This window comes from Corvus kubaryi, unplaced genomic scaffold (assembly GCF_017639235.1).
Source record: "Corvus kubaryi isolate FWS band 111438036 unplaced genomic scaffold, C.kubaryi_AGA036_p1.0 138, whole genome shotgun sequence".
In the NCBI taxonomy this organism is placed as follows: domain Eukaryota; kingdom Metazoa; phylum Chordata; class Aves; order Passeriformes; family Corvidae; genus Corvus; species Corvus kubaryi.
The window spans coordinates 14,967,863-14,994,393 of record NW_024580672.1 but is presented as its reverse complement, the minus strand read 5'-3'; the positions used below and the strand labels follow the sequence as shown (position 1 = coordinate 14,994,393).

The window sequence follows — 26,531 nt, the reverse complement described above, 5'->3', positions numbered from 1 at the left end:
CTGGGCTCCAGAAGATCTTACAGTGAGTTATGTTGAATAAGATCACCCCCCATCTGGTCCTCTGCACTTGGATACTAATTAAAAAAGTATACAAACTCATCATCCACAAAAGTACGTACACACTCAAGCATCCAAACCACCATGACTATGAAACAAGAATCCCACCTTCTCCACCACTCTCCTCACCAAACTACCCCCTCAGCCCTCAGCACCAGGAGGAAAGGACAAGAGGAAAAAGCAGAACAAAACCAAGATGTTCTTGGCACAGTGTGCCCACAAGGTTAGGCAGTGATGCACTAATGAATAAGGTTCTCCAGGGAACAATCCCACACCAGTAGGTGGAACGGCTAATCTAATAGTTTTCTTCCATATCTAAATTCTATAAAGGTGTAACTTGCAGCAGGGAGCATGTGATCACTCTTTGAATAAGCAGTGGGAGGGGAAAGGATATGTTTAATGGCCAGAATTAGTTTCCTTACACTGGTTTCCTGAGCCATTGTGCAGAATATGCAGCCTAAGAGTAGTGAGAGACTTTTTTTTTTTTTTTTTTTGATTTTGAAATGGGTACACATCAAATACACCCATCCCCCAGACACAAGAAAATTCTCACCACATGCTTCTGTCCTCCAGACTTACACAGCATTTTATTGTATGGAACACATCAAAAGGGTTTGGTTCCCTTGTAAAAGTTTTACAGGAAAATCATTGAAGAGCACTGTAACTTTTCTTTTTTTTTCAAATTCAAAACTAGAACCAATATTCTGGATTCCCACACTTTGGTGTGGACTCAGAGAAAGCTGTGCTTTTCTGTACTGTAGAGCAGAAATACAGACCCTGTATAATTAGAATTGCAGTCATGGCCTGTGGGATCTAGTGATTTGGACATATTTTATTTAACCAGCTTAGTAAAAGGTAATATTCAGCAGCTGTGATCTATAGCAGAATTACAATTTTCAGGGTCAAGGAGGGATTTTGATATTAGGAGGTTGGGCAGAATTGCTGTAAAATCTCATGAGCTGTCGTTAAAAATAAATGAGAAAATAGGTTATCCAAGAGTCATTGTAAGGGAAAAATCAATAGGCAGTGTCTATTCACTTGGGCTATCAAAATCCTTGAAATTTGAACAAAAGTTTCACGTTTAGTGTGCTGTAGGTTTTGAAATGTAAGTGGTGAATGCTCTGTGGGTACAAATTCATTGTGCTGTGCATTCAAACAAGGAGAAACCCTTCTGAAGTTCTGGAGTTCTCTATTAAGATAGTACAGTTCCTTCGTCACCAAGTCAGACATGTAAAACAGTTGCCAGCAAAACTTCAGAAGCAATTTTAGCTAACTGGTGACAAACTCTCTCTTGGAAATACTATATTTCTTCATCTCACCTTGCTCCTCTGGGGTTCTCTCCCACGTCTGTCTCCCACCGGATGCAGGGAGGGGCTGCAGCCCCAGAGCCCAGGCAACTTTGTGCGAGTGCACGTGCCTGGTGCGGAACTGCAACCAGCGGAGTTTGGGAGTGAGCATTACTGATAATTCGGAGCAGTACACATAATTGATATGGAAAGGGAGTATCATCCTCATTCAGAAACAATTAACTTCCCCCTCCAACACAGCAGTTCAAAGAAGACCCAGCCTTTTAAATATGAATGAGCCGAATTTCAAAATACGCAACTATTAGCTAGTACAATGTACACATGGAGTAGGATTTTTTTTTTTATTATTCTTGTGACTACCAAATTTAAGTGTGACATGGATGCAGATGTGCAGGAGCCCAAGTCATGCACGGACTCCAATCAGCCAGAAGTGGGGAGGGGAAAATGAGAGGTTCACACTGCTCTTGGATTGTATTATTTTATTTGAGCCAGATACGATCCAAAAATCCAGTTAATTCTTGGTTCAAGACAGACAACTGAGACTTTACAGAACACACAAGAATTAGCAGAAAACACTCATTGCAAATGGACATCCAAAAAGAAAACCTTTCCCCAAAGCTCAACAACACTGAGGAATTCAACAGATCCTTCTGCAGCAGCCCGATGAAGATTTGTACATTGTTAATTTGATTGCAGAAGGTGCATGTTAAATAGAAAAGAACTGAGTTTGTCACTGTCATCTGAATCCATTCAGTCAGTGCAACAAAGGTATATTTAACTAAAATATGAAACAGACTTGCTAACACCGCATTATTTTCTCAGGCTTACAAAGTTAAAAAAAAAATTAAACTGAATATAAATGACTTTGAGCATTTTTTATGACACCCACAGCCTAAGTGATCCAGATAATGTAATCTAACCATCATTAGAAACCATGAAATTACAATTCCTCCGGGATGGATATTTATCTCTCTGTTACACACAGAAAGGCGATTAATTAGTAGCTCTTTCAGTGTTTAACATTAGTGTGTACGGAGGCTGATTAAAATCTAACTATAGAACAGCTATGATAGCTAACATGTAATCTGGGGAAAGTTTAGCTGGGGCACGAAGAAGCACCTTAAAAAGAAAACTTTAAAAAATGTAGTCTTAGAAGTAGGTAGCTTCAAAGCCAAAACACAGGCTTCGTTCTAATTTCTGTTACACACAGTAATCATGACAATTACTGAGATTTCAAAAACCCCAATATTCAAAACAATTAAACCCACGTCAAATATTTTTCCAAAGTGGTACAATTCACAGTACACCCTTTTGCTTTGAGAAAAGTGTACAGAACACAGTCATGAAGAGAATCATACTGTCTTGAATGGCTTATTCTGAAATTTAAATGGGAGGGTTTGCCAGGATGTGTCTGTGTAAGTCCTGTATGGACAGGACAGCATGCACACACTGTGTGGGCTAAAATTCATATTTCTGGTGTAATTTCACTGGCTCGTGTGGAATGCACCAAAGATGTGTCAGTGTGTGTGCACAGAGAGTTTCCTCCAGGATCTCATGGGGGACAAGAACACATGGATAATTTCACCTTGAGAGGAATAAACAGAGGCAACTTTAGCAGGTGTGCTTCCCAGAGCAAACCTTTTATTCACAAATTTTTTGTGAATAAAAATACTGGAGGAATTTCACACAAGAGCAGCTGAAAAATCCCAATTCACTAGTTGTTATCATGAAAATAATTTCTTACTTTGGCATCACCGTACCTAGGTATGGGAACTAAGAGGTTTGGGCTGGATGAGAAGAGGGAAGAAGCTTTAAAAGCAAATGTGAACAGCTCAGCAAAAACTCCACGGTAACCCTGGTTATATTTAATTTTTTGAAACGATCAGCTGAGACCACAAGTCAGTATCGGACCTAGGTTGTATTTTAGTGAGGACACACAAAAAGAAATTGGAAGTACCAATGTAGTGTAAAGAAAGGACACTTTACCACCCCCACAGCCCCCCAGTTCAGGTCCCAAAGAACTGAGCCACTGATTCCTAATCCTCTCCATTGGATCAAGTATTGTGTAGATGCTGCTCTCTTCTGGCTGCCTACACAAATTTTAATATGCAAAATGTTAATAAAAAGTGAAATAAAAGGCTGAGAACAATCAAAGATGGCCTCAAAGTGCTGAGGGCAATGGAGGCATCTCCGAGGCCTTGCTGGGGAGAGGTGACCTATAACCAGTTGCCTCACAGTTCTGATCCTACACCACATGGGCCATGACCTCCTTCAAAATTTCCCTCCTCTCTTCCTGAAGACCTCACTCAGGATGACCCACATTCATATTTGGAGGCAAGGAGAAGGCACACTCCTATTTTTCACAAGAAAAATAAGATGGAGATGGGCAGCACTGACTACTGTGGGCAAACCACACAGGGCAAGGGGCACAGCTGTGATGCTGTGGGGGGTGTGCATTTGGCCATCTTGCACCTCATGACAACCTGAGTATCAACAGCTCAGTTTTGTATTCTTACAAAAACAAGGACAACTGAAACCGAGTCAGAAGGTTTAAAAAAAAAAAAATTAAAAATCCTCTAAACTCTCAAGTGACCCTTGCATCAGGACAAGGATCTTTGAGCCTACCCAGCACAACCAAGCTGCCAGACCAAGTGTATCAGGGGTCATACCACCCCTTCAGAGGGAGCAGAGGAGGAACAAGATTCCTTTGAATAGGTTGGAGGTAAGAGGTAAGAGGTCACCATGGCATCCCATTGCTCCACTGTGGGACACAACAGGGTAGGACATTACTGGGGTCCAAGATGACCTCAAGATGGTTGACTTTTTTCTACCCTCTAGTTCCACACTATAGATGCGTCCCTGTCAGGCACTTCTGACCACCCTCTCTGCAGATTTCCTCAAGCAGAGCTACTGGGTCAGTCCTGTGCTTCAGAGGAGGTGCCACACCCTGCTCCATCCATCTCATGTGCCCATGTGGCAACATCACGTAACCATTGCCTGAGAAAGAGCTGCTCTGAGGGCAGGTGACACCTGTGGGTAGTGTGAGTTCAGACTGTCCAACTGCACCCAAGTCACCAGTCCAAGCTGCAGGACAGCTCAGACACTGCGTGCAAGCCAAAACATCTCATCCTAGAGACAGAGGAAATAACCAACACTGAACTAACCCCACGCTAATTCATTGTCCTCCTTAAGGTTCTTAAAAGATAAAATTAATCTCCAACTCAAGTGATATCTGGCTATGTCCTATGTCCCTGGAGCCCTGCTGACCACAAGGCCAGGACACACGGCTGGGGTTGAAGCCTTATGAAGGTGAGAAGTGCTGTCCCTGTGACAGCCCAGCTGCTGTGGGTGGCTGGGGACCATGTGTTTGCCTGGCACTGGTTTGCTCCTGCTGTGGGAAGGAGAGGAAGTGCAGTCCTCACAGCATCCGTGGGACTCGCAGGGATATCTGTTACAATTCATTAAGTAGCGCTCTAAGAAGTTACAATAATAACATTTCAACAGAGTTTCCAGAGGGAGTCTCAGAAACTACAGGAAAAGCTGACAAGTTTCAATCCATTTATCAAAGCACTCCAAGACAGATGAAACAGCAGAGCTGCTTAGTGAGGAATGTCTCTCTTTCTGGGTGTCCAGAGCATTTCAGTAAATAAAAAGCTCTTTAAAAATAAGTCAATAGAATGGAATCCCTTTTGCCTTTTGCCAGCGCTTGTATTACACTTACACCCAAATGACCCTCCTACCTATAATACTGCAGCATTTACACACACATCAAATGGGTGCTTTTCACTTACATAATACATTTAATCCAGGGATTACAGAGCACATTATATATTAAACATTACACCACCTCGTGAGGTAGGTTAGCATTAATGAAGTTGTGGTGGGTAAACTGAGGCCCAGGCCAGCTTTATTACTTGCCTGTGGTCCACAGGCAATCAGTGGAAAAGTCATTAAGACGCTGTTCAAGCAGCAGACACACATATGCACCTACTTGTATGGGTAAAATAGGCTGATCCACGCGTTCTAAAGCAACTTCAGCTGCTCATCTGGAGACACTCAGGTCTTGATTTTCTGAGGGCAGGAGAACAAAAGGCAAATAGGAAAAGACAAAAAGAACAGAAAGCAAATATTTGCTGTTAGAAATATTTTTTTTGTACACCAAACTGTGTACACAAAACAAGAGGCATCCAAAACTGAAGGACACTTCAGATGCTGGTCTCCAATAATTTGATTTTCTGAGTAAAGATTTTTCTAGACCTGCAACAGGGGTTTTGTTAGGTTTTTGTTCAATAACGTCGGTTTATATTTAGCTTTTGTATAGCAGAGAAAAAAAAAAATCTTTGGTTAAGGTCTTTGAGCCAAGCATCTAGGATGAAATTTTCAAAAGCACTCAACAGTGGCTTTTGAAAATAGAATTAGGCTAGTTGCTGAGACAAGCTTTGAAAGCCACCCCCTACCTCCTTCAGCATTTTAACTGAGAGCTGCTTTCCTCGGTGGTGGTACTGTTCCCTGTTTTAGTCTCCCCATCTCATGGCCCTCACCAGTATTGCTGAGGCAAGTTGGATTTAACGCCAGGAAAGCAGGCAGGAGACAGGCAATGCGGGAGCCCGTGGTCATGACCTCCCCAGCAGGTCTGCTGCCCCAGAGTGGTGTAGCTGGACACAGGGATGCTCCCTGGGTGGCTCCCACTTTCCAGCCAGCCTTTGTTCTCTTTGTGGGAGTCCTGGCTAATAGAAGTGTACACCCTTCGCCTGATGGGTAGGTGAGGCTATAATTACCTTGGTAATAAGGTCTGATTCTTCCCTGCTCTTCACCTCCTCGGCTGACCAGGAATACTTGTCTAAAGTGGGTGCAAAATGCTACCAGATCAGAAAGATGACATTTTACATCAATGGAAATGACCAGGTGTAAGGAACAAAGGCCTACATAACAATGCTCTTAACTCTGTTGTCTTTTACTTAAGTAGTTCCTCCAGCAATGACACTAATGAGGCCTTGTTTCCTCAGGGTTGGATTCTCTAGTATCTAAATGGGATGTGAACTTTTCCTGGGGAGAGAGGCATTTATAATTTCTCCCTCCCAGGTAGTGTCCAATTTGGGTGGATGTCATGCTGCAGCCTTTCTCGGTGAGGACACCAGTGGGACATCTCTCCTCTTGGCTGCTCATTTTCCTGAAACCGAAAGAAATTTTTGAGAGCTCTGCACTTCTATTACATCTGGCTGGATTTGGTCAAAGGCTCCAACTTGGCAGGGAAGACAAATTCATCAAACAAGACAGAGCAAATACATAAGCCTGTTTCTTCTAAGAAGAGAAGATTAAATATTATTTTTTATTTATAAGCAAGTTTTCTAGTGGTGTGGTAAACTCATAGGGTATTTTTTTGCTGCCTTGGAAGGCATGCCTGGCTGCAACTCCAGCAAGCAGTATCAACAAAAGGAGTATGTACAGACAAATACATGCAGGCAGGACATGCAGCTCAGGCAACAGGCAATGTTACTTAGCTGGCTACAGAAGAGAACTGGAAAGTTCATTAAATCCACAGAAGCAGCAATCGTGTTCACTGGGGACAGTGCTGACCGGACAAGGTCATGGGTCTGAACAGAGAAAGCAACTGAACAAAGAAGCAGCAGTAGAAGGTTTTCTTTGGGTTTGGTCCAGGAGAGCAGTCACAACATGGCAGCCAGCAGGATGCACACGTAACGCTGGCAATGCAGGCTTGGCAGCCTGCTCCAGAGACCTCTCTGGCCACAGGACAGCAGGGACAGCCCCTTTCCTGTACAGAGTTTAATGGCTCAGAACCACTTAAGGCCCTTGAAAATGTTTCCACTTTCCAACGCTGCTTTCTGGCAGGACAGATATCCAGCCAATGCCTTCACTTCGCATGCTCCCGAACATCCCATCAATGAACAGGCACCGGCCTCGTGAGAAACCTGACACTGGCTTGCAGAGTCCACATCCTTCATCAGTTGTGCCACCACTACGACCTGGTATCTCTTCTTGTGATAAGCCAAAACACTGAGGGAACACCCAGGCTGCACTGCCATAATTGCAGGATAAATCTGCAGCACACCACAGTGCCTGGGTGGTGGAGAGATATCAGCTGTGGGTGACACAACTCCTCACTCTTAGCCTACCCCATAGAATAGGCAACATTTGTAGGCTATCTAGGGTTTTTTACCAAATTATTGTTGCCTAGGGAAAAGCAGACTATTCCCAAATCCACCTGGGGATGCCTCTCCAGCTGCAGACACCATTTTACTTATACTTGTGCACAACAATCTCCCAAGCAGGTTTTCCAACCTGGAGAGGTAATCACGTCTGTATGTTAGTGAGAGACAGAGAACCACAGAGCAAGGGCTGGGAGCTCCCCTTCTCTGTGTCTGTCCCTGTAGAACTTGTCTGGTGAGAGATGGAGACAGAAGCAACAGATCCCAATAGTACCGACCTGTTACAGCCATACCTTCAGGAAAAGTCCAAGGAACTACCAGTGGACCTTCCTGAGCAACAGATCAATACGGAGCTTCATATCAGCTGCGCCGTTATTCATGCCAAAGGCAGTTGTTTGGATGAAGGGATGAAGAGTGCACAAGTTCACTGGTTCTCAGCGTATAAACTCTTCCCCTCCCAGCCCCCCTTCCTGTAGATGCCTTCATTATTTATGTGTGACAAATAAAAGACAGTAGTGGAAGATGCTAAAGTGTTTCTCAATGTGCACTTCTGTTTCCCGACATGCACAGGCTGGGACTGTGCACCCAGGCCAGGCTGTGGGCACAGTGAAGAGCCAGTGTGCCACTGCTTAACACGCATGAAAAACCCACTGCCACGCAGTAGTTGATGAAATATTCACCTGCTACATGCCTCTTTCCCCACGTGACTCCAGAAGTGACAAATTACCCCAGGAAAGTGCAAGGGACCTTTGTTGACTTGGATGGATTTGCTCTGCAGCATCCTGTGATACGTCATCGCACCTTGCTCGCCATTTCTGCCGTCATCCCTGCACAGGGACCCACCGAATGCAAACTGCATTCAGATGTACTGAATAAGAAAAGATCAAAGACTGACTATTATAAAGCAAAGGGAGCCTAACACATACCCTGCCTTGGACCATTTCTTTTTTTACCATCTTAAAATTCTCCTGAAGCTTCTCCTTCCATAAGAGGATTATTTACAACCAACAACTGCAACTACAGAGAGGAAATATACTTAGAGATAAATACTCTTTTTTCCATAAAAAGTAGGAGTTATTTTTATCTGTTTCAAAACAAAATCTTCCCATGGTTTCATACAAAAACCAAAAAAATGCCAAAACACATGCTGTCCCCTCCAAAAAAAAAAAAAAAGGCTGAGCCCACATCCTCCTTGAGTTTATCATAAGCTGTCAAGTTGCTAGAAACAGAACTGTGTAAGTCATTACCACAGCTAACAACTTTAGTGGGGATCCACATGCAGTTCAAAACAAAAAAAGAAAGGGACATGGATTTTTTTTTATTTAGGATGTGTGCAAAAGTGGTTCACTTATGACTACGTAAAAAAAAAAAAAAAGTGGATATAAATATTTATGATTGGAAATTTCATTATTTAAAATTATTCTATAAATTTGCTAGTAACTCGAAGATGAATGCCTGCTGTACAGTTTGCAAATTAAGTACCATTATTTTTCTCTTCTGCACTTGAATATTACTCACAGCTAAAGTCATTTAAAGGGGTTAACATCAGCCTTAATTAAATATTAAAGTGTGCCTGTACCTGCTGCTATTGTTGCCCTTAGAATAAGATATAACCTATTTTTGACAAGTTTTCATCTTTCTCTGTGGAAGACGCTACATGAAACCAAATCAGTGGCAAAGAGGAGGGTAATGAATAATCTATTTCATATTCCAGCAGTACCCAGAGCTCTGAGTGGAAAAATATTCAGTCAGATGATAGTATGAGGCTGCTGAGGTACCACATGACACAGCTAATGTTTAAATAATAATAATAATAATAAAAAAAAGCGATAAACAAATCATTAGCCCTTAACAGTTGTTTAATGCAATTTGTTAATGAACGTAATGGTGGGGACTAATAATGAAAGAAAATAAAAACGTCTAAACAGGCGCCAAGTTGCCAGTGATGCTCAATTATTTCCTTGTCAAGTTTTTATGATTTAATGAGCTCCTCTGGGACTGACGGCTGTCAGTCAGTCGTGACTTTTTGACACCATTACAACTTCAAATACAGCAGCAGGCAGGCTGTTTTCCTCGGATTTGAAATACTGAAATGATCTGACAGGTTTAAAGAAAAGATGTGCAAAAAAAAAGGAGAGAGAGAGCGAGAGAGAGAAAGAGAGAGAGACACAGTTGCTTTTTCTTTCTTTTTCTTTTTTTTTTTTTCTTCTATGGGGCAGACAATCTCTGGATGCTATTTGGTAATGAAAACCCAATCACAGAGGTCATTATCTGATGAGGTTTTCTTGGAACTGACAGGGTTTTTTTTTCTTTATTTCTTTACTTAATGATAACCCTCGATGGGTTTGCCCCGCATGGGATGGTCAGAGCCGCACAATTTTGTTCACCATTAATTTCAGCCTTTGAAGCTCAGAGCTCTGAAGCAGCAGCAAAGAAAACCCCCCACCAAGCTGGCTCCAAAATAAGACAATCCAACCTGCCTTAAACAGAATAGCAAATGGCCTCCCATCCCAGAGATGGGAACTGACGTCAGTCAAGCTACATTTTCTGATATTTCCCCAAAATGTATAGCATTTAAAACCCTTTAAAACTTAAGGGTCTTTAATTAATTTGCTTTTGATTTTGTATCAGTGCAGAATTAGTTTATTTATTATGTGAGCCCAGCTGTTTAGCAGGGATGGATTTCGCACACAGCACCACGCGTGCGTTTTTTAATTTGTCGTTTCTCCACAAAGGCTGGCAACATTAGAAACACTTTGCTCTTTGAGGTTTACATTTGTAAGCACTTGGATTCATTCACAGATGATAAATGCAACCAAACTTGGCCAGGGGAAGTCTGGACCTGGGGGTATCACCCTACCTCTGTGGGTGGTTGGGGTTGTGCTCTCAGTCGAGGTCACTCAATCCCCACCAAAATGTGTGGATTTGGTGAATCTCACCTGCACACTTCCCGGGCCAGATGAACAGGGGTGAGAGAGGAGTAATAATGTGTTTTGAAGAGTGTAATGTCCACCTGAGCACTGTTTTACATGTGGGGAGTACACGAGGATGCAAAGCAGGCACGGAAGAGTTATTAACAGGTTAGCATGAGAAACATAGCGATGGCGGGCTCATCAAAAGTGAAGATGAAGGCTTTGCGTGGCAGTCTCTCTCTCTCCCTCATTCCTATCTGAGTGGATGTATCTGATGTGACACTATGCCCTAGATTTATACTGGGATAAGGAAAACTAGCTTCCTTTCAGCTTTTTGCTGATTCCAGCAGGTGGCTAGATAGAGGGCAAAACCTAGTCATAGGTCACTGTTAAGATCAGTAGTCATGAATCAATTCCCATGATAGTTAAATTATTGAGGCAATGCAGAGAATGTCTAGGCAACAGACGGAGCTTAAGATATCCTTCTTGACAGTTTTCTGCTTTACAAAATATGCATCTCCTAATTTGCTGAGCTGAGGATAAATATCTGCTAATGCTGCCAGGCTTCATCCTAATTTGTCTGAACTCATCTCTGTGCCATCACTTGAAGCTAACGGCCAGAGCTCTGCTTGCACAACCCAAAGTGCTCAGTTTGAGTGCGCGTCGTGCCTGAAGGCTGGAAGCTGAACACCCAAATCTTTCTGTGTCTGAGAGCCACAAGGTAAATGCCACACACCTGGCAAGGATGAAAGGACAGGATGCCCCAGGAGGCAGCCAGGGTGTCCCACGACCTTGTGACAGTGCAGGGCCACCAAGGTGAGGAGGTGAACATGTCTGTGCTGCACAGAACAACACCTCCTGAAACCTGGGTCTGGATTATCCGGGAACTTTTGTCCCAGCACCATCCTACAGCCATTGACATGAGCTGGTAGAGAAACCCAGCACATAAACCACTTCTAAACTTCGTTGTGAGTTGCATGTAACAGACAGCAGCGCTGACCCTACATGCTTCCATTTGTTTCAATGAGTAGCATTTTTCCTGTGGATCCTTTTATTCTACATTTATCACCATCTTACTATGTCTTAGCTGTGGCATCAGTACCACATCCTTTTAACTGAGCTGTTTCCATGTAGAGAAAGCGACACATTTAGGGCCAAAATCAGCTCCCCAAATCAGCTCCCAGGGACAGCACAGCAAGTTGGCAGAGTCCACAGGGATGCCAAAACCCCAAAAGTACTAAGGCACACAGGAAAACTCAGTGCTCAGATCCTGCCTAATGTGGGGGAAACAAAAGTCACCAGATTTTTGTTTCTTTGAACATCTTTCAGAAACATTTTATGGCTTAAGTTCAAGGGCTTAAAATTTCTCTCCATTTGCAATATTTGTAAGGGATTGCAAATAATGAATTTAGAAGTTATTATGAAAATACGAACTTTATCACATCATCAGTGGTAGACCTTTGTTGGAGTTATAAGCTTAATTATAAGCCAAATGACCGCAACCTGTCTAAAGGAGAAACACAGCCAATAGGAAAAGAGAAACAGCTCATTTACACACAGGTAGATGAAACTATGATATATTATATCAGCTAAAAGCATATATAAATTAACATTTTTACAGTTTCTGTTTAAAAAGGGGAATATCACATCAGAATTTAACACACTCAAAATATTCCAACATGCAGTCTCAACACAGTCAGGTCAGTATTAAAAATCTAGATTATTGTTTAATGCACTATAATCACACATTTGTTGCTGAACTATTACTTAGGATCTCTTTTCAATCAGCAACAAATAGATAAGTGTCTTTATACATCTTCATTAAGGGCCTAGTGCGTAATGCTTATCAGTACATATATCAACACTGGAAGATTTAAAAGAGATTCAACAGATGGGCCGTAGCCACAACTACATTTTAGGTAAGTGATGCATTTTCATGATCATGATGAAAGTGGAATTGCTTTGAATAGCAGAAAAGAAAGCCTAATTTTAAACAAAAAAATTGTTAAATTGAGTTTTGGATTCACATCATATATTAAACATCATCCTAAGGTTGCTCTCTTTTTAATACTAGCTACTGTTCTTAACCAGGTTACATCTATTACGATAATGCATGATCGGGAGTTAGTCACAGGAGACAGGTTCACTTTCTACATCATTTGGTCTCTGCTTTACTTATATTCTATATCACAGAAGGCCAGATACTGCTTGATATTCATACACCCTGCACAGCACAAGAAAAGTGCAAAGACCCCTCTTCCCTCACTAAACTCTGGCAACTTTCAGGCTAACTGCCTTTGGGTGAATTCGACACACATTAAGTCTTTTTACACCAGAGCAAGCCCTCACTCCAACAATATTAAGATTCCGAAAACACTCAGATAAAGACAAATATGTAAGAAAAAAATAGCCCCACATGCCGTCAACTATGCCATCAATAATACAAAATATTTTACACCACTTGCACCTGAGTTGAAGAGTGGAAAAGAGAGGGAGACTCTGTCAGTGCAAGAGAATGATTCATGTGACCACTTTGTCTTAATTACTCAGAACAAGCAGTTTGTTGCTGTTTAGTGAAGAACAAAGATATCAGCGTCCCCTGACAGAAAAAAAAATAGCCATCATGGTGGTGAAGATGATGACGACTGCCAGAACAACGATCAAAATCCGGTTTTGGATGATCCTGGAAAAAAGCAGAAGAGACAAGAAAACCACAGTGAATAAAACAAAATAAACCAAAATAGCAGAATATATATAAAAAATTATAAAATGAGGTGCACAAATAAATTGGAGAAAAGACACGTGTCCACAAACTCAGTATTCCCTCAACCATTCTGTGTATCCTGATTATTTTTTACTTCTCCCATTTCCAGTGCTTCCAACCACTTCTTTATGTAACTATTAAATCCGACTTTTGTATTCAAGAAAGAAGTAGACTTTTCTGAATTATGCATACATTTATATACATATTAGAATAAATAAAATAAATTATGTTCCAATTTATTAACCTTCTAAGAACAAATGAAAAAAATAGTGTTCAGTCAATGCAATCCAAGCAGGGTGGTCTGTAATAGTAAACATCATTATACTTTTTAAAATCATTCTGAAATCTTCACGGTTTTTTAAACTGAAAAGAAATAATTTATTAATTTTCAAGGGATTTTACTATTAAGGAACAATATTTCAAGGAAACACATGTCAATGAGATACTCACTTGTACTAAAATACCAAGGGAAAAGTACAAAAGGTAGTTTTGAAGAAAAGGATGATATAAAGAAGCAAGTGTCAAAATGTGAAGCTTGTGTTGTAAAAGCATCTCCTGTCTCTGTAGCATACCTTTACCTATGGTAATAGGCAAATGTTACATTTCTATGTAGTATGAAAAAAATGGAGATTAGTGAAAATAAAAAGATGCCAGAAGTAGAAAGTCCTAATATTTTTCAATCATTTGCTGGGAGAAATTCCTGCTTCTAAAATCAGTCATCACATCACTTCAGAATTTTCCTAGAATTAATAGGTCAATTAAAATTACTAAATCGAGAAACAGTAGAATTTGAGGCATTTCACGTGAGGATTTTGGTTGTGAGAATTCAGCATTTGTTATGCCATTCTCACAGAGAAGGAAGAATATTTTCTCAGGGCTCTTCACTAACAGGGACTATTGCAAAACGTACAAGAACCTTATCATCAGAATTGGAGGGGTATAGCAAAAAAAACCCCAACAACCAAATGCAACAAAAGCACCCCAAGTTACACATTTTTTTCTCATGCTTCTGCAAAACAAAACGAAACAAAGTCTTCAAGAAGCAAACAATGGTAAGAAGAGGTAAAACTGTTTTATGAAACATCAAACGAAGTACAACTTGAAGACAGGGAGTGTAATGTGCTAAAATGAGCATATTTCATGCAGTGAAAGAGAGAAGAAACTCCAGAGAGCAGAGGGGAGTTTTCCTTGGTAAATGTTTTTCATTTGGATGCGAGTGGATATACATATAAATTATATTGGAAAGTGTAAAGAAAAATGCAGTTTTAACCAACTCCAGCTCTTTCCTTGCTTACCCCCCACCTAAAGGAAAAGCAGTAAATGGATGGATGAAAACTGTCACATCAGACAGACACCCTCCCCTGTGACACTCTAAAAGGACTAGCTCTCTATCCTCCTGACAGGTTACAAAATGATCACATTTGCTGACACGTCTTCCGCAAAACTGCTTTAGTGTTTGTGTCCACTTTCCTAGCAGGAGATGAATGGGCTGCTTTGTCCTCATTTATCACTTAAAGCTGAACTAAGATCTGTCTCGTTTATTTTTCCCTTCCTCACTAGAAAGGCTCAACCACAGCATTAATTCTTTCGCGATGACAGCTAATTCAAACTTAACAGGCAATATTTACTCTGCCAAAAGGATGAGGAGGAGGGAGGGATGTTTCTCACTCTTTTTTTCCCCTAAAAAAAAAAGTGTAGCAGGCTAACAAAATAAAGCTAATTAAGGGCTTTTGGTTCTTGTTGGTTTGCACTTCAATTTAACACCTGAACTTACAAGCTTCTCTTTTGTGGCGGGGTGTGACATTCTCTGCCAAACACCTGATAACAAACGATTTGCCCAGGCAAATGCATGAAAACCAGAATATATATTTACTCACTCGCCCTCATCACTCCTGAAAAGACACTCAGCAAAATTGAAACTCAGCAGTGAAATAGATTAAAAGCATGAAAACTCTTAAAACATTCAGCCTTAAGTAATACACAGTGCAGCTGGCTTGACAACCATTTTATTTGTGGGATGTGGGCCCCAAGGCATCCATAATGCTAATTTACAAAGGATTAACTGTGAGTGAAACTCGCTTAATCTAACACATAGTTAGGCAAAGGCATACATAACATACTGAGTGTTTAAATCAACTCCTCCTATCTCTGGCCCAGTGAAAAAATTATTGCATCATCTGAGACACAAAACTAAAGAAAAATAAAAAAGAAGCATCAAATCCCCCAAATGCTTTATTTTTAATACCCTGTCAGTACACACCTGATCGCAAGATTATTTAATCAGTGTCCATGTCTCTAAAATCCTTTTCAAGAAAACACTGAGTGAGGCATGCCACCACCTGTATCTACTAATTGAAGGTTCACTTACGGTGTGAATCTAGGAAATACATATCAAAGTTCAATTTCTAGGAATCTGAATTAGTCTGCACAGTGCAGCAAAAGAATATCATATTAAAAGGAACAAATTAATCATGAAATAGGATGGATGTTATCAACAGATTCCTACATTGAAGCATTATACACTTTTAATATTCAAGCGCACAGTTAAAGATTAATTTTATATCTTTTAAAAAAGAATAACATTGAATTTTACTGTTTTCCTTTCAAGTGAGCAAGTAAAATTAAACTAACTGCATACTGCCCAAAGGATGAGGCTGGAAGGAGAATGACAGAGCTGTTTCGCAGCAGCAGGACAGTCCCGAGGAGGACTCAGTGGTGCCTGTTGAAATCCAAGTCCGGGAGCTGCTGCTGCTAAGGCAGAGAACACAAGCTCTGGGTGTCAGCATATTTCAGATCTCAAAGTCAATAGGCAAGGACGACCCTTTAGAGTAAAGAAAAAATGAAGAGGAAAGGGGGTTTTAAGTGATCCAAGACAGTCAAGCCAGCTCACAGTTGTAGAACAATGGTTGGCATTGGCAGGACCCATCTGTAGGGAAGCCTATAGTACTGTCACAGCCAGACACTGCCAGTGGGTATTGCTCTAGGCAAAGCATCAAGGAATTTAAGTGGGGGAGGGAGCAATAATACCAAAGGAGAAGAAAATGGGGCCTAACACTCGCTACAAAAAAATCCCAAAGGCTAACATGCTCACAAGAAGCAGATGATAGTCTTTTATCTCCATTACACCTTAAATTCAACAAAATATGGTGAATGAGGAAGCCCAGATTTTTCTTTGAAAATGCAAAGCATGTTTACAGGGTAAATAATTTAGGAAAGAATATATACTTGAAAGAAGACACCCATTGAAACATCCATGGCTAAAATGCCTGAAGGCAAAAACTTGTGCATTTGCATGCTGCATTTTATTAAGTTAGCACACTGTAGCTTTAAAAGAATGCATGGCCAAATTAAGAGGAATGTGTGACTGAAACATCAAGGATTCCTCAAGTTTACATTATGAATCACAGTGCTGTTGATATGAGAAGAATTAACCATTTAGTTGATGCCGCTTAGGCACTGAATTCACACCAAGTTCTGCTGGAGCCCTGTGCGGGAGCTCGTTAACAGCCAATGTCTACTGTTCCTTTCATACAAGGCTCTATGAGCACAAGGGCTCATTCTACTTTGAGTTAGAAGAGACGAAAAATCTGTGCTTTTAAACCAAGCTCCATCTAGTTTATTATGGACAGCAGCCCGAAATATTTGGGTGCAAAACCACACAGAAACCTTAACTAAAGCAGACGCAAGGGTAATGCTAACTGGTGCACTAGAAGAGCACTCTGGTCTAATAACACAGAAAGCACATCCCTCTCCTCTCCAATTTCCTTCTGCTCCACCTTTCCAGATGCCTGACCCTTTATCCTGGCTTCTGGTCACAGTGCCTAATCTCTGACCACTGCTGTGCTGGAGGGTGCCTCCAGCCGGTGCCGAATTCATGACACCATCTGCTTTTGAGGATCACCTCCTTGGTGCACAGGGCAACCACTGCAGAACAGGTCCCACATCTGCTACTGAACACTAATGTTCGTGGCAAATCTGTTCCCCTCACTCTTGCCCTGGCAGAAACTGTGCTGCCTTTCCACATTTCAAACCCCCAAAGGATTTGCTTCTGTCCGTAGCTTCACACACACATACACACAATGGGTCTAACTCTGTTTGTGCCATGTTTAGATCTGCTCCATATAAACACAAAGCACTTTTGCAAACCTTACATTAAGGATGCCAACCGTGTTTAAACCTTTTTATAAAACTGCATTCATTAGCAGGGGAGTGCACGACATCTATATGGGTTCAGCCTGATGTCTTGCACATGTCTTAGTGCCTGATTGACCAGCATTGAATAATGATGCCTTGCCCTTAAGCACTGATGGTACAATAACAATTGTCATGAAAATTAGCAATCACGGTAACATGTTAACAAAATGCAGGATATAAATGAACCAGTGCAGACTCTGGGTGCATAAAGAGTTTTGTGCCCTTAACTTGAAGATTACAAATAGAATACTGTAAAAAATTTCTTACTGAAGCTCAACTCTGACACTGATACAAATTAAAAAAAAAAAAAAACCTAAACAAATGGCTTGGGGGATCAGTTAGCACACATTCATTACAACACAGGGCTTTATTCTTAAAGGAGGCATCTTGAAAAAGTGTCCTCAAGAACACAGACTGATTGATGACAGAGCACTGTCCAACACTGTTTCACTGTAATATGTATTTATGATTTTACTAGAAGGATTCCTATCAGTTTACTGGACAGAAAGGCTTGTTCTCTGTACACAAGATCACATTTTAAATGGTCACTTTGAATACTTGGCTATTGCGCTTTTTGTGCCCTTTTACTTCTGGTTGGCAGTTTTTGCTAACATGAAAGAAAATAGGTGCATGCAAATCAGTGGCAAGTGATTTTTAAGTGTCCAATATTCATGTGCAAATCAGCAGATTCAAACAAACACAAAGTGTAGGTCTAGTCACATAGGCAAAAACTAATACCAGATGAAACTAAATGTGAATTTAAAGTAATACAATTATACTCACATACCTTCTGAACAGACACAATTATTACTATATATAAGGACATCCTTGTTACGATGAGTTTTCAAATGGAAGCACTAAACCCCACCCACATGGGGGAATAAAATGTTATGATTAGTAAAGCAAAGCCTTAGATACATAATGATGAATCCCAAGTTCAGGGTATCTGTGGGCTGTTCCATCATTCCCATATTCAGGTTTAAGAATGCTTTTCTTAAATAAAAGCAACTGAAAAGAATGAGACAGGCTGTGGCAAAAACATAAAGACATGGCAACCTACTGTAATAAAACAGTAAGAGAACTCTGCCTAGCAGAATTACAGCTGGCTGGAAGTATCTGACTTGAGACATTTTTCATCATTAATGACTGAAATTAGCAAACAGAAATACCAGTGAAAAAAATATCTGCGCAACTGGCATATGACTTTTCGGTCCTCTTCTAGCTGACCCTGGAAAAAGTGAGGAATTTGGAAAACACTCAAGTTTTTTTTCCTCTTCCCAACCACAAACTCTGAAAATATGTCCAAGTCTTTATGTTCTCAAGCCAGAAGATCTAATTACATTGTAATTGACATTGTATATTTAGAGGTGAAAAGGCTTTGGGGGTGTTGCAGAGGGGATGGGACTCCCCATGGCTTCCTGGGGACAAAAAGGCCACACTTCCTGAGGTCCACCTCCAGTGTGCACACTGTTCCCAGCAGAAGCCTCTTTCATGTTCTCTGAATTCCTTCCCGAAGGTGCCTCTTTGTAAGACCCTGGGAAAATCCATTAAAAATTGCTGAAAACTGAGCAGATAATGAAATGAAACCCTCAAAAATGGAAGCCTGGAGAATAAGAAAGGAAGACCTTTTTCTAGCTGATTTTCTAGCAGGGTTTATTGAAAGAGCCAGGCCATGCAAGGTGCCTAAGATTTTGTTGGTAGAGCTGAGGAATTGTGCAGAGCTATGTCCTCTAGCTTTAAAGTTCAGTCTCAAGGACTGGGGCTGTCTACTTGTAATAACATGGATACCAATCTCTAGTTATAGCATTACACTCAAACCACATCAACGTGTTTCCACCTGGGCCCCGAATGAAAGAATGAGTCATGTAATAACAGGTGCAGGGAAGTAGTCACACTATCCCACTTTAAACATCTAAATTATATCTAGCTAATCTCCCTCAGCTCTCTGTATATATAAGCTCCACTCCTGCTCTGAACTGCTCTCGCTTTCTCCCGGCCATATATGCACCCCAGCAGCACTGGTCAGCCAGGTTAGGTGCCTACAGCATAGGAACGAATACCCCTAAAAGCTTGAACATGAGGCCCAAGCAAGAAAGCTTGCTAGCTCTGAAGGCAAAATCATATAGAAAAGCGTTAGCATATTGTAAAGTGTGTGTAACCTCCCATTAATCAGAAATATTGCAGAGATGAAACTCACCAGTGAAGCAGAAGATGCTAATCAATAATTAGCCAGTAAATACCTTGATCCATCATCTCCTTTTAATGGATCCTATATTTGCACATTAATTTTTGACGAGAAGCAAATATATTTTTCCTTTGACAGTTTTTCTGGAGGAGTAAAAGATAGAAAAGATATCCCTTTCTCGTCTGAATGCCTCCTGAAACACACTGGCCTTCCTTGACTACGTTTTTACCTTGCTGTGCCATCTTCTGACAATCTTGCCATTAAGATTAAAACTCAGAATTATTTTCATCATATCTGATAGCTAAAATACTTACGGAGAGATTTAATTCATAATAGAAATCTTGCAACACATTCCAAATGAACAGCATTGGAGTATAGTGTTATTTGGTAGCCATCAGGGTTATCATGGCTTGCATGAGCCTTCTCTCAAGGAGCTGGCAGTCTCAGGAAGTGAAAATTGTACCCAGGTGATCAGTGGAGTGTGTGGGGAGTGAGAGGGCACTGGCTGGCCTAGGAAGGAAAGAGATCTACAGGAACGATTGGAAATCAAACGTGAGAACAGGGAAAGCCTGAACGAGGACCTCATGGATGTGGGGCTAAAGGCAAAAACACAAAATGGAAGGGTGCTGAAAATTGTGTACTAGCTAGATTTTATTCACTGCTTATTTTTAAAACACATGGGAAGGCATTTCTGAAGGATGAAAAGTATCCTTCTGCTGCTGAGAGACCCTGACATAGAACTTGTCTCTGAACAGTTTTGATGCAACTTCAGTTTTCTCCCATCTCCATGGCCACTCCTTCCACAGAGGGAATCAATTAGGTTATGACCATCACTAGGAGGCACAGTGGGGCTTCTGGGGCCATGGAAACTCACCAACCAAAACAGGGGAGGGATTAACTCATTTCATGCAGAGCACAGGCAACACCAGATCCCTTCGGCAAGTCTAAATGACAATCACATGCACAGTGGCAACTGCAAGTGGAAAGAGTCAAGGTTGTCCTAATCTCCAACCAGCCTTTCTCAGGGTACTGAAGTATCAAGAAGAACAAATCACACATTTAGTCACCTGAGCATGACTAAGAACCATAGGCCTTAGCAAACATTAGGAGAGCTTTAGCAAGAGCTCTGAGGGAGGGTGGATAGCCCAGCTGTCGGTGCAGTGGCATTCTTCAGCACGTCGGGTACATGAAACCCTGGTCCCCAAACAGTTAATAGGAAAAAGAAAACCCCAACCCCCTCGTCAGCACTCAAAGGTAAAAGCAATTATTTCTCCAGCAGAAGAAATGTATGCAAGCTATAAAATGACAAGAACGTACATGATCTCATATTGGCTTTTATGATAAATATAGTTAAATTTACATTCTGCGCAATTTAAAGAAAACAAAAATGTCAAAAGTCTGCATCTTATCAACTTCCATAATCATTAGAAACCACTAAAAGATGTATCTTAAACAGATGAAAGGAAGTAATGTCTTTCACCCTGTCTCAATTTAATTAATGACTAATCTACAGCTTTTAGGTGTGACAAAGCTGGAGACTGGACACACACTCTCTTCTTGCATTATTTTCTTCTTATTACACCATATTTGACTGGGCGTCTTTTTGTATGGCAAGTTTTCTGCATTTGTCTTAACAATGTTGACCTCTTTTGTAAAAACCTGAAGGCATTCGCAGCAATTGTTCCTGAAGATGTGCTATCCAAAATGTTACCATTTCATGGCACTTCTTGAATGATAGAATAGAATTTTTTTTGGTATATATTCATTTTTTTTCAAATGCTATAAAAGAAAGGAAAACAATCATGGCTAAGGCCATTTGTGAGATGGCATTAAAAGAGCCTACTCTGAGACAGATAAAAATAATGAGAATCTTTCTGTCAAGAAGGATTTAGAAAATATCACTAGCATTATTAAAATTTAATTTTTTACTGTGCTTTTTGGTTCCCCCTTTTCCAGTGATAATGAGCAGGACTGCACACCTCCACAATGCTAGTACTTGTTTTGAGCAATAAATTCAGCCTTCCAGTCTGAAGACATTTCAGACAACAATTTTGACTGCTATAGGCTTATTTTTCAACCTTTTCTGGGCTTTGAGTCTTCCTATAAAAACCAGTTCATAAGCTAATTTTCCACAAGGCCAGTGGAACAAATAAAAATCAATTTTTGCCCAACTGGTTCAGAGAAAACCTGGGAACAGTAAAGACAGAACACTGAAAAATAAAAAGAATCGATGTATTCACAAATGGTTTACCTGATAGAGAACTATCAAATTAGTTGTCAGGAGATACTTGCCACTATGAAAGTATTTTCTTTTCAGCATGTTACAGTATTTCTATTAGGGAAGCAGAGGAGCCTCTACTTTGTCATGACCTGACACCTCGGTTTAACAACCACGTCAAGCCCCCAAATATTCGGTAAAACCACAGGGCACAAAGTCACAGTGCAAGAGCCCTTGCAGGTCTTGCAACCAGAGGGACCTGCAAGCCCAACTGGCTTAGGGTGGGTGTAAGTCTTCATGATCTCCTGGAAAGCACAAAGATTCAGACATTCATGACCTCAGGCCAACCTTGTCAAGAGGAATTTGGTCCATCAAGAGAGGAAAAAAATCGTAAAAAACACTGCTCAGACTTCCCTCCTCTGTTAAAACCCCAAGTGTTCAGGAGCACACTGAAGACTAAGCAGTTTAATCTCTTGGACAGCAGAACACAAATTTCTCCAAAGATGAGAATCCCATTTGTAGACTTCAAAACTTTCAGAATCCCAAGGACAACTCAGGGCACAGGCTTTACTATCATGGCCCAATCCACTTAATCATCTTCTCCACTAACTGGGCAAGTGTTCTCAAAACTGCCATATTGAGAAGGGATGGGATAGGTGCTCATGCCTGTCTGCCTGCAGCCAGAAAAATGTCTGGAAAATTGATTGAAGAACAGAATCTGCTTTTTAATACAAATTAACCATCACTGCTGTGGAAATAAAATGAATTTATAATTTACAAGCTTAAATATTAAGGAAGCTATTTTTAAGTAGCTATAATCTTCACTCTGGTATGTAGCATTTTATACACTCCTTTATTTTTATGAGTTGGCATTAGAATGTGACTCATTTTAACAGAAAAAAAAAAAAGGATCAAGTACTTTACTCTGAAGTAAAGCTGCATATTACCTATTTAAAATATTGTAACACACCATGGAGACATCATTTCTAGGGCCAAACAAAACATTACTCAATGAAGAAATGGCATGAAATATAAAATATTCAGCAGAGGAAGGGTATTTGGAACTAAGCAGTTTCATTGCCAATAAACAGCATCATAATAAATAGTGAGCATGTAGGAAAAAAAGAATACCTGTTCTTCACTATTTGAGATGTAACACCTTAGTGTGGGAAACTAATAAAGATACTACTCTTCCACTAAGCCCACGTAGGGAAAAACTAAAACCACCACACATTTTGATTCTGAATCTCTTACAACTGATGCTAATTTGCTTATGATATCTGCCTGATTTAGAGCTAATCTTCTGTAAATTAACTCCTAATACTGTCTGAAATAATCCTCTTAATGCTGGTCTGTCTTGAGTACTTTATATCAAACACCATGAAATACACAAGCGTACACAAGGCGTACAGCATCTGTAGTGCTGTTGGCTGCTCAAGAGTATTTGCTGTGCCATGAAGGCACAAGCACAGTGCAGAGCTGTGGGGCCCTGGGGCAGCTTGGGGACAGCTCTGGTTGTCCCCTTGGAAGTGGACAGCACGCCAGGGCCGTGTCCCACCACCTCCTGGCCACCAGAGAGAAGAGGAGGCTCTTTGTCTCCTGACAAAATGGTGCAGGGAGGTACAGCTCCATGCTCCAGAGCTCCCACCTCCAGCAGCACATGATAATGAGAAAAAGTAAACCGCTCAGGCTTTGAGATTTCCGAGAAACGAGATCCGTGTTAAACAGCACTAATTATCAGCTGGAAGCCTAATCTGATAACGGGCTTGAAAAGACAGAGACAGACCATTTTGTTTCTTCAGTGGAGGAAAATATTTTTAAGGTTGTTGCTTCAGCATTGTCCAGCTTAATTATTATTGTTGGTGTGCTAACTCTGTATTCAAAAATATATTTTTTCTGCTAAATCCACTGGAAAAATTTTCTCCCCCAACATTAATTTAATGATAGAGGCAGAAACCTAATCAATATTGGTGAGCAATGCAATACCAACACATTATTTTTTTGGATTTTGAAACATAAATGGCAGACACAACTTTGACTGAATGGACTTCTTTATGTTTTAACAGACAGTTTATTGGCCCAGACTCCTACATATAACAAACACAATTGCAAAAGTGATACATTTTGAATTGAAAAGTTAATGTGTTTTTACTATGAAAGTGACTCAAATAACAACTTTGTCAGGTAAAGAGCTTTTAAAACAACTTTAATATATGGAGGGTTGTTTAGAAATTATATTCTCACCATGGTAAGTACTTATAGGAGGCCATTGAAAGAAAAAACTATTGTTTAAACCATACTTTACTGGAACTTGCTTTTTAATATATTAAAGAACAGATAAAGCACAGTGATCAGTGAGCTGTATGTGTCCAACAGCCCTTCAAGAGACTTGTGGAAATGTATAAAACAAGCAGTGATACAATTCCTTGCCAAACACTGTCATAAATTTTTTATTTGGCAGCTAACATTCTCACTAGCTTTCTTGGCAGCAATTGGGACCTTTAGCAAGAAAGGTGCAGGAGAAAAATACCTTGTTTAGAGATGTTTTCAACACTTTCTGGGATTTTTCAGAACTTCTGCCTGCAGCATATTTTACAACCACAGTCTCCAGTCACCTGATGAGTGGGTGGTGGTTTTAAACTTTTTTTTTAATATAGACAGCCTACTACTTCCCTCTGGCCTTCAGCCTAGGATGCGAGTGTGTGGAGTGGGGCTGTGTGTTCCACAGAGATACATGTGGTTGCTCCTCTCTGTCTAGACAAAAAAACTTGAAAATAAGATCAGAATGTACCTTTCATTGCTCCTGATACTATCTGTATCTTATTCCCGGGTGACAGAGATAAATGAAAGTCAAACATATGCTGATTACTTTTGTATTTTTCTCGGGAGATCTCTGCAGAAGAGCTGGTCACAGGTGCAGCTGCCCTGGCCAGCCAGTGGGTTGCTGAGAAACAGAATTGGGAAATAGATTTCTGTGCCCAGGTCCAGAGGTTTTTTGTTTGTTTATTTGTTTTCCTTTAATATACTGAATTTAACATCTGATGCGCTACCTTCCTCCATGAGCCCAGATGTGCTGATGTATGTGTCTTACCAACTCACTCATGAAAAAGGTATTCTATATTTTGGTATTTCATAATTTCAGAATAAAAATAAGATGAACCTATTTTACATGTCAGAAACTTCCTCCAAAACTTTCGCAACAGTAAGATACATTTCAGTTCTTCACATGAACAGAAAGGAAACAGTTTATCTTCAACAGTTTTTCTTCAACCTTTTCCTTATCTGCCCCAAATGAAAAAGGCTGGAATTTAGTTTTAGACAGCATAAATTGCTTTAAACACAGACCTAATTAAAGTAATGCTGTTACAATTACAAACACAAACTAAAAGGCTTCCCCACAGCCTGTGCTCCAGTTTTGCCCGTCCTGTTTACCAGGGGCATCACCCCCTCGAGAACGTTTCAGAGCCCACACAGACATCTAGTGGCAGGTGAAAACACTGCACGGTGGCACCGCCGCCTGGCACAGCTCCACGGGGACCTGAAGCTATGCCAGGGGTGAGGTGAGCTAACTTTGCTACCACTATGATGGTCAACCAAACAGGGAAAGATTTGCTCCCTCCGTGCCATCCCAGTAGTCATGGCAAGACAACTGCTCTCGTGGCAACTCTGGCTTCCCAAATTTACATTATTATTGATTCTCTTCAATTAAATCAGAGCTCTTTTTGTCTTTCTGAGTACCTCTAAATGGCTCTCTCCTTGCTACTATTTTATTTAGCTTAAAATCTGCAGAGGTGAATTGTGTAACATCATTTGAAAGGTTCTCTGAGCGTGGCTACGCGCAATGCAGCTGACTGGAACACACCGGGGCAATGCGATTTTACAGACAGCAAAACACACACGATGAGAAAGTGCAGTCAATAATAAATTCTAAATGGTTGGAGGAGGAATATGACTTGCTCCACAGTCCGCATCAATCAATGGAAAGATGCCTAAAACTTCAGTGGGGTTTGAGTCCCACATCTGCAAAGGAGATCAAGTGCCACAGCTCTGCACAGAGTTGTAAGAGCTCAGTGCCCTGATTCTGCTCTGTTACACCATTTTAAATCAAGCAGTACTCAGTGGTGTCATAACCCTGTACATCTGTGTCAGACCCTGTGTTGCAAGGACAGACTTGATGCCAAGAATGCAAAACAGATGTTGATTTCCTAATGTTTTCTTGTTGTCCTTTAAGTTGTTTTCATGGGGTTCTGCTTTCATTTTGGGGAGTAAAACAGGTCGACAGGACTTTTCAGAGGGCAGACTGGAGGAATGCTTCTGCATCTTCCTTTTTATTTTGTGTGCATGTGTGAATATGCAGAGGCTTTGAGCTACAACCGGGAAAAATATCTTTTTTTTTTTTAAAGCTTCATTTGAGCTATGCTCAGTTCCCTTGGGGCAAAGTGAAAGGTAGCTATTTGTGGATGGGAAAAAGGGCTTTTGTGAACAGCAAAACTGCATCACCAACAGCTTAGGAAAAAGATTTTTTGAAGTTATTTTTTACTACTACTTTAAGAGGAAACAGGGATAAATATATCTTTTTTGCATGTTGACTCATTAACAAATTTAGCAATAAACACCTTGCAATTAAGTCCACTAGTTTACTGCTGTCCAGAAGTTCCTCAATACTCCTTGCACAGAAGGTTTTGGAAAACACAGAACGAAATGGTGAAGGTAAATCCCAACAGCTT

At 40.7% G+C, this 26,531-nt stretch overlaps 1 protein-coding gene across 4 annotated transcripts in view; it reads right to left on the bottom strand.

The window, feature by feature from the left end:
* Positions 1 to 12,004: 12,004 nt before the first annotated feature.
* VTI1A (vesicle transport through interaction with t-SNAREs 1A) overlaps positions 12,005 to 26,531 on the bottom strand; it is a 258,483-nt gene continuing 243,956 nt past the window's right edge. For 2 of the 4 annotated variants that reach the window (XM_042019324.1, XM_042019325.1), the window contains one exon: positions 12,005 to 13,126. In XM_042019324.1, coding sequence (XP_041875258.1) covers positions 13,033 to 13,126 — 94 coding nt within the window. In that variant the 3' untranslated portion in view covers positions 12,005 to 13,032. The remainder of the gene's footprint in view (positions 13,127 to 26,531) is intronic. The other 2 variants (XM_042019326.1, XM_042019327.1) reach the window with 1 other exon arrangement.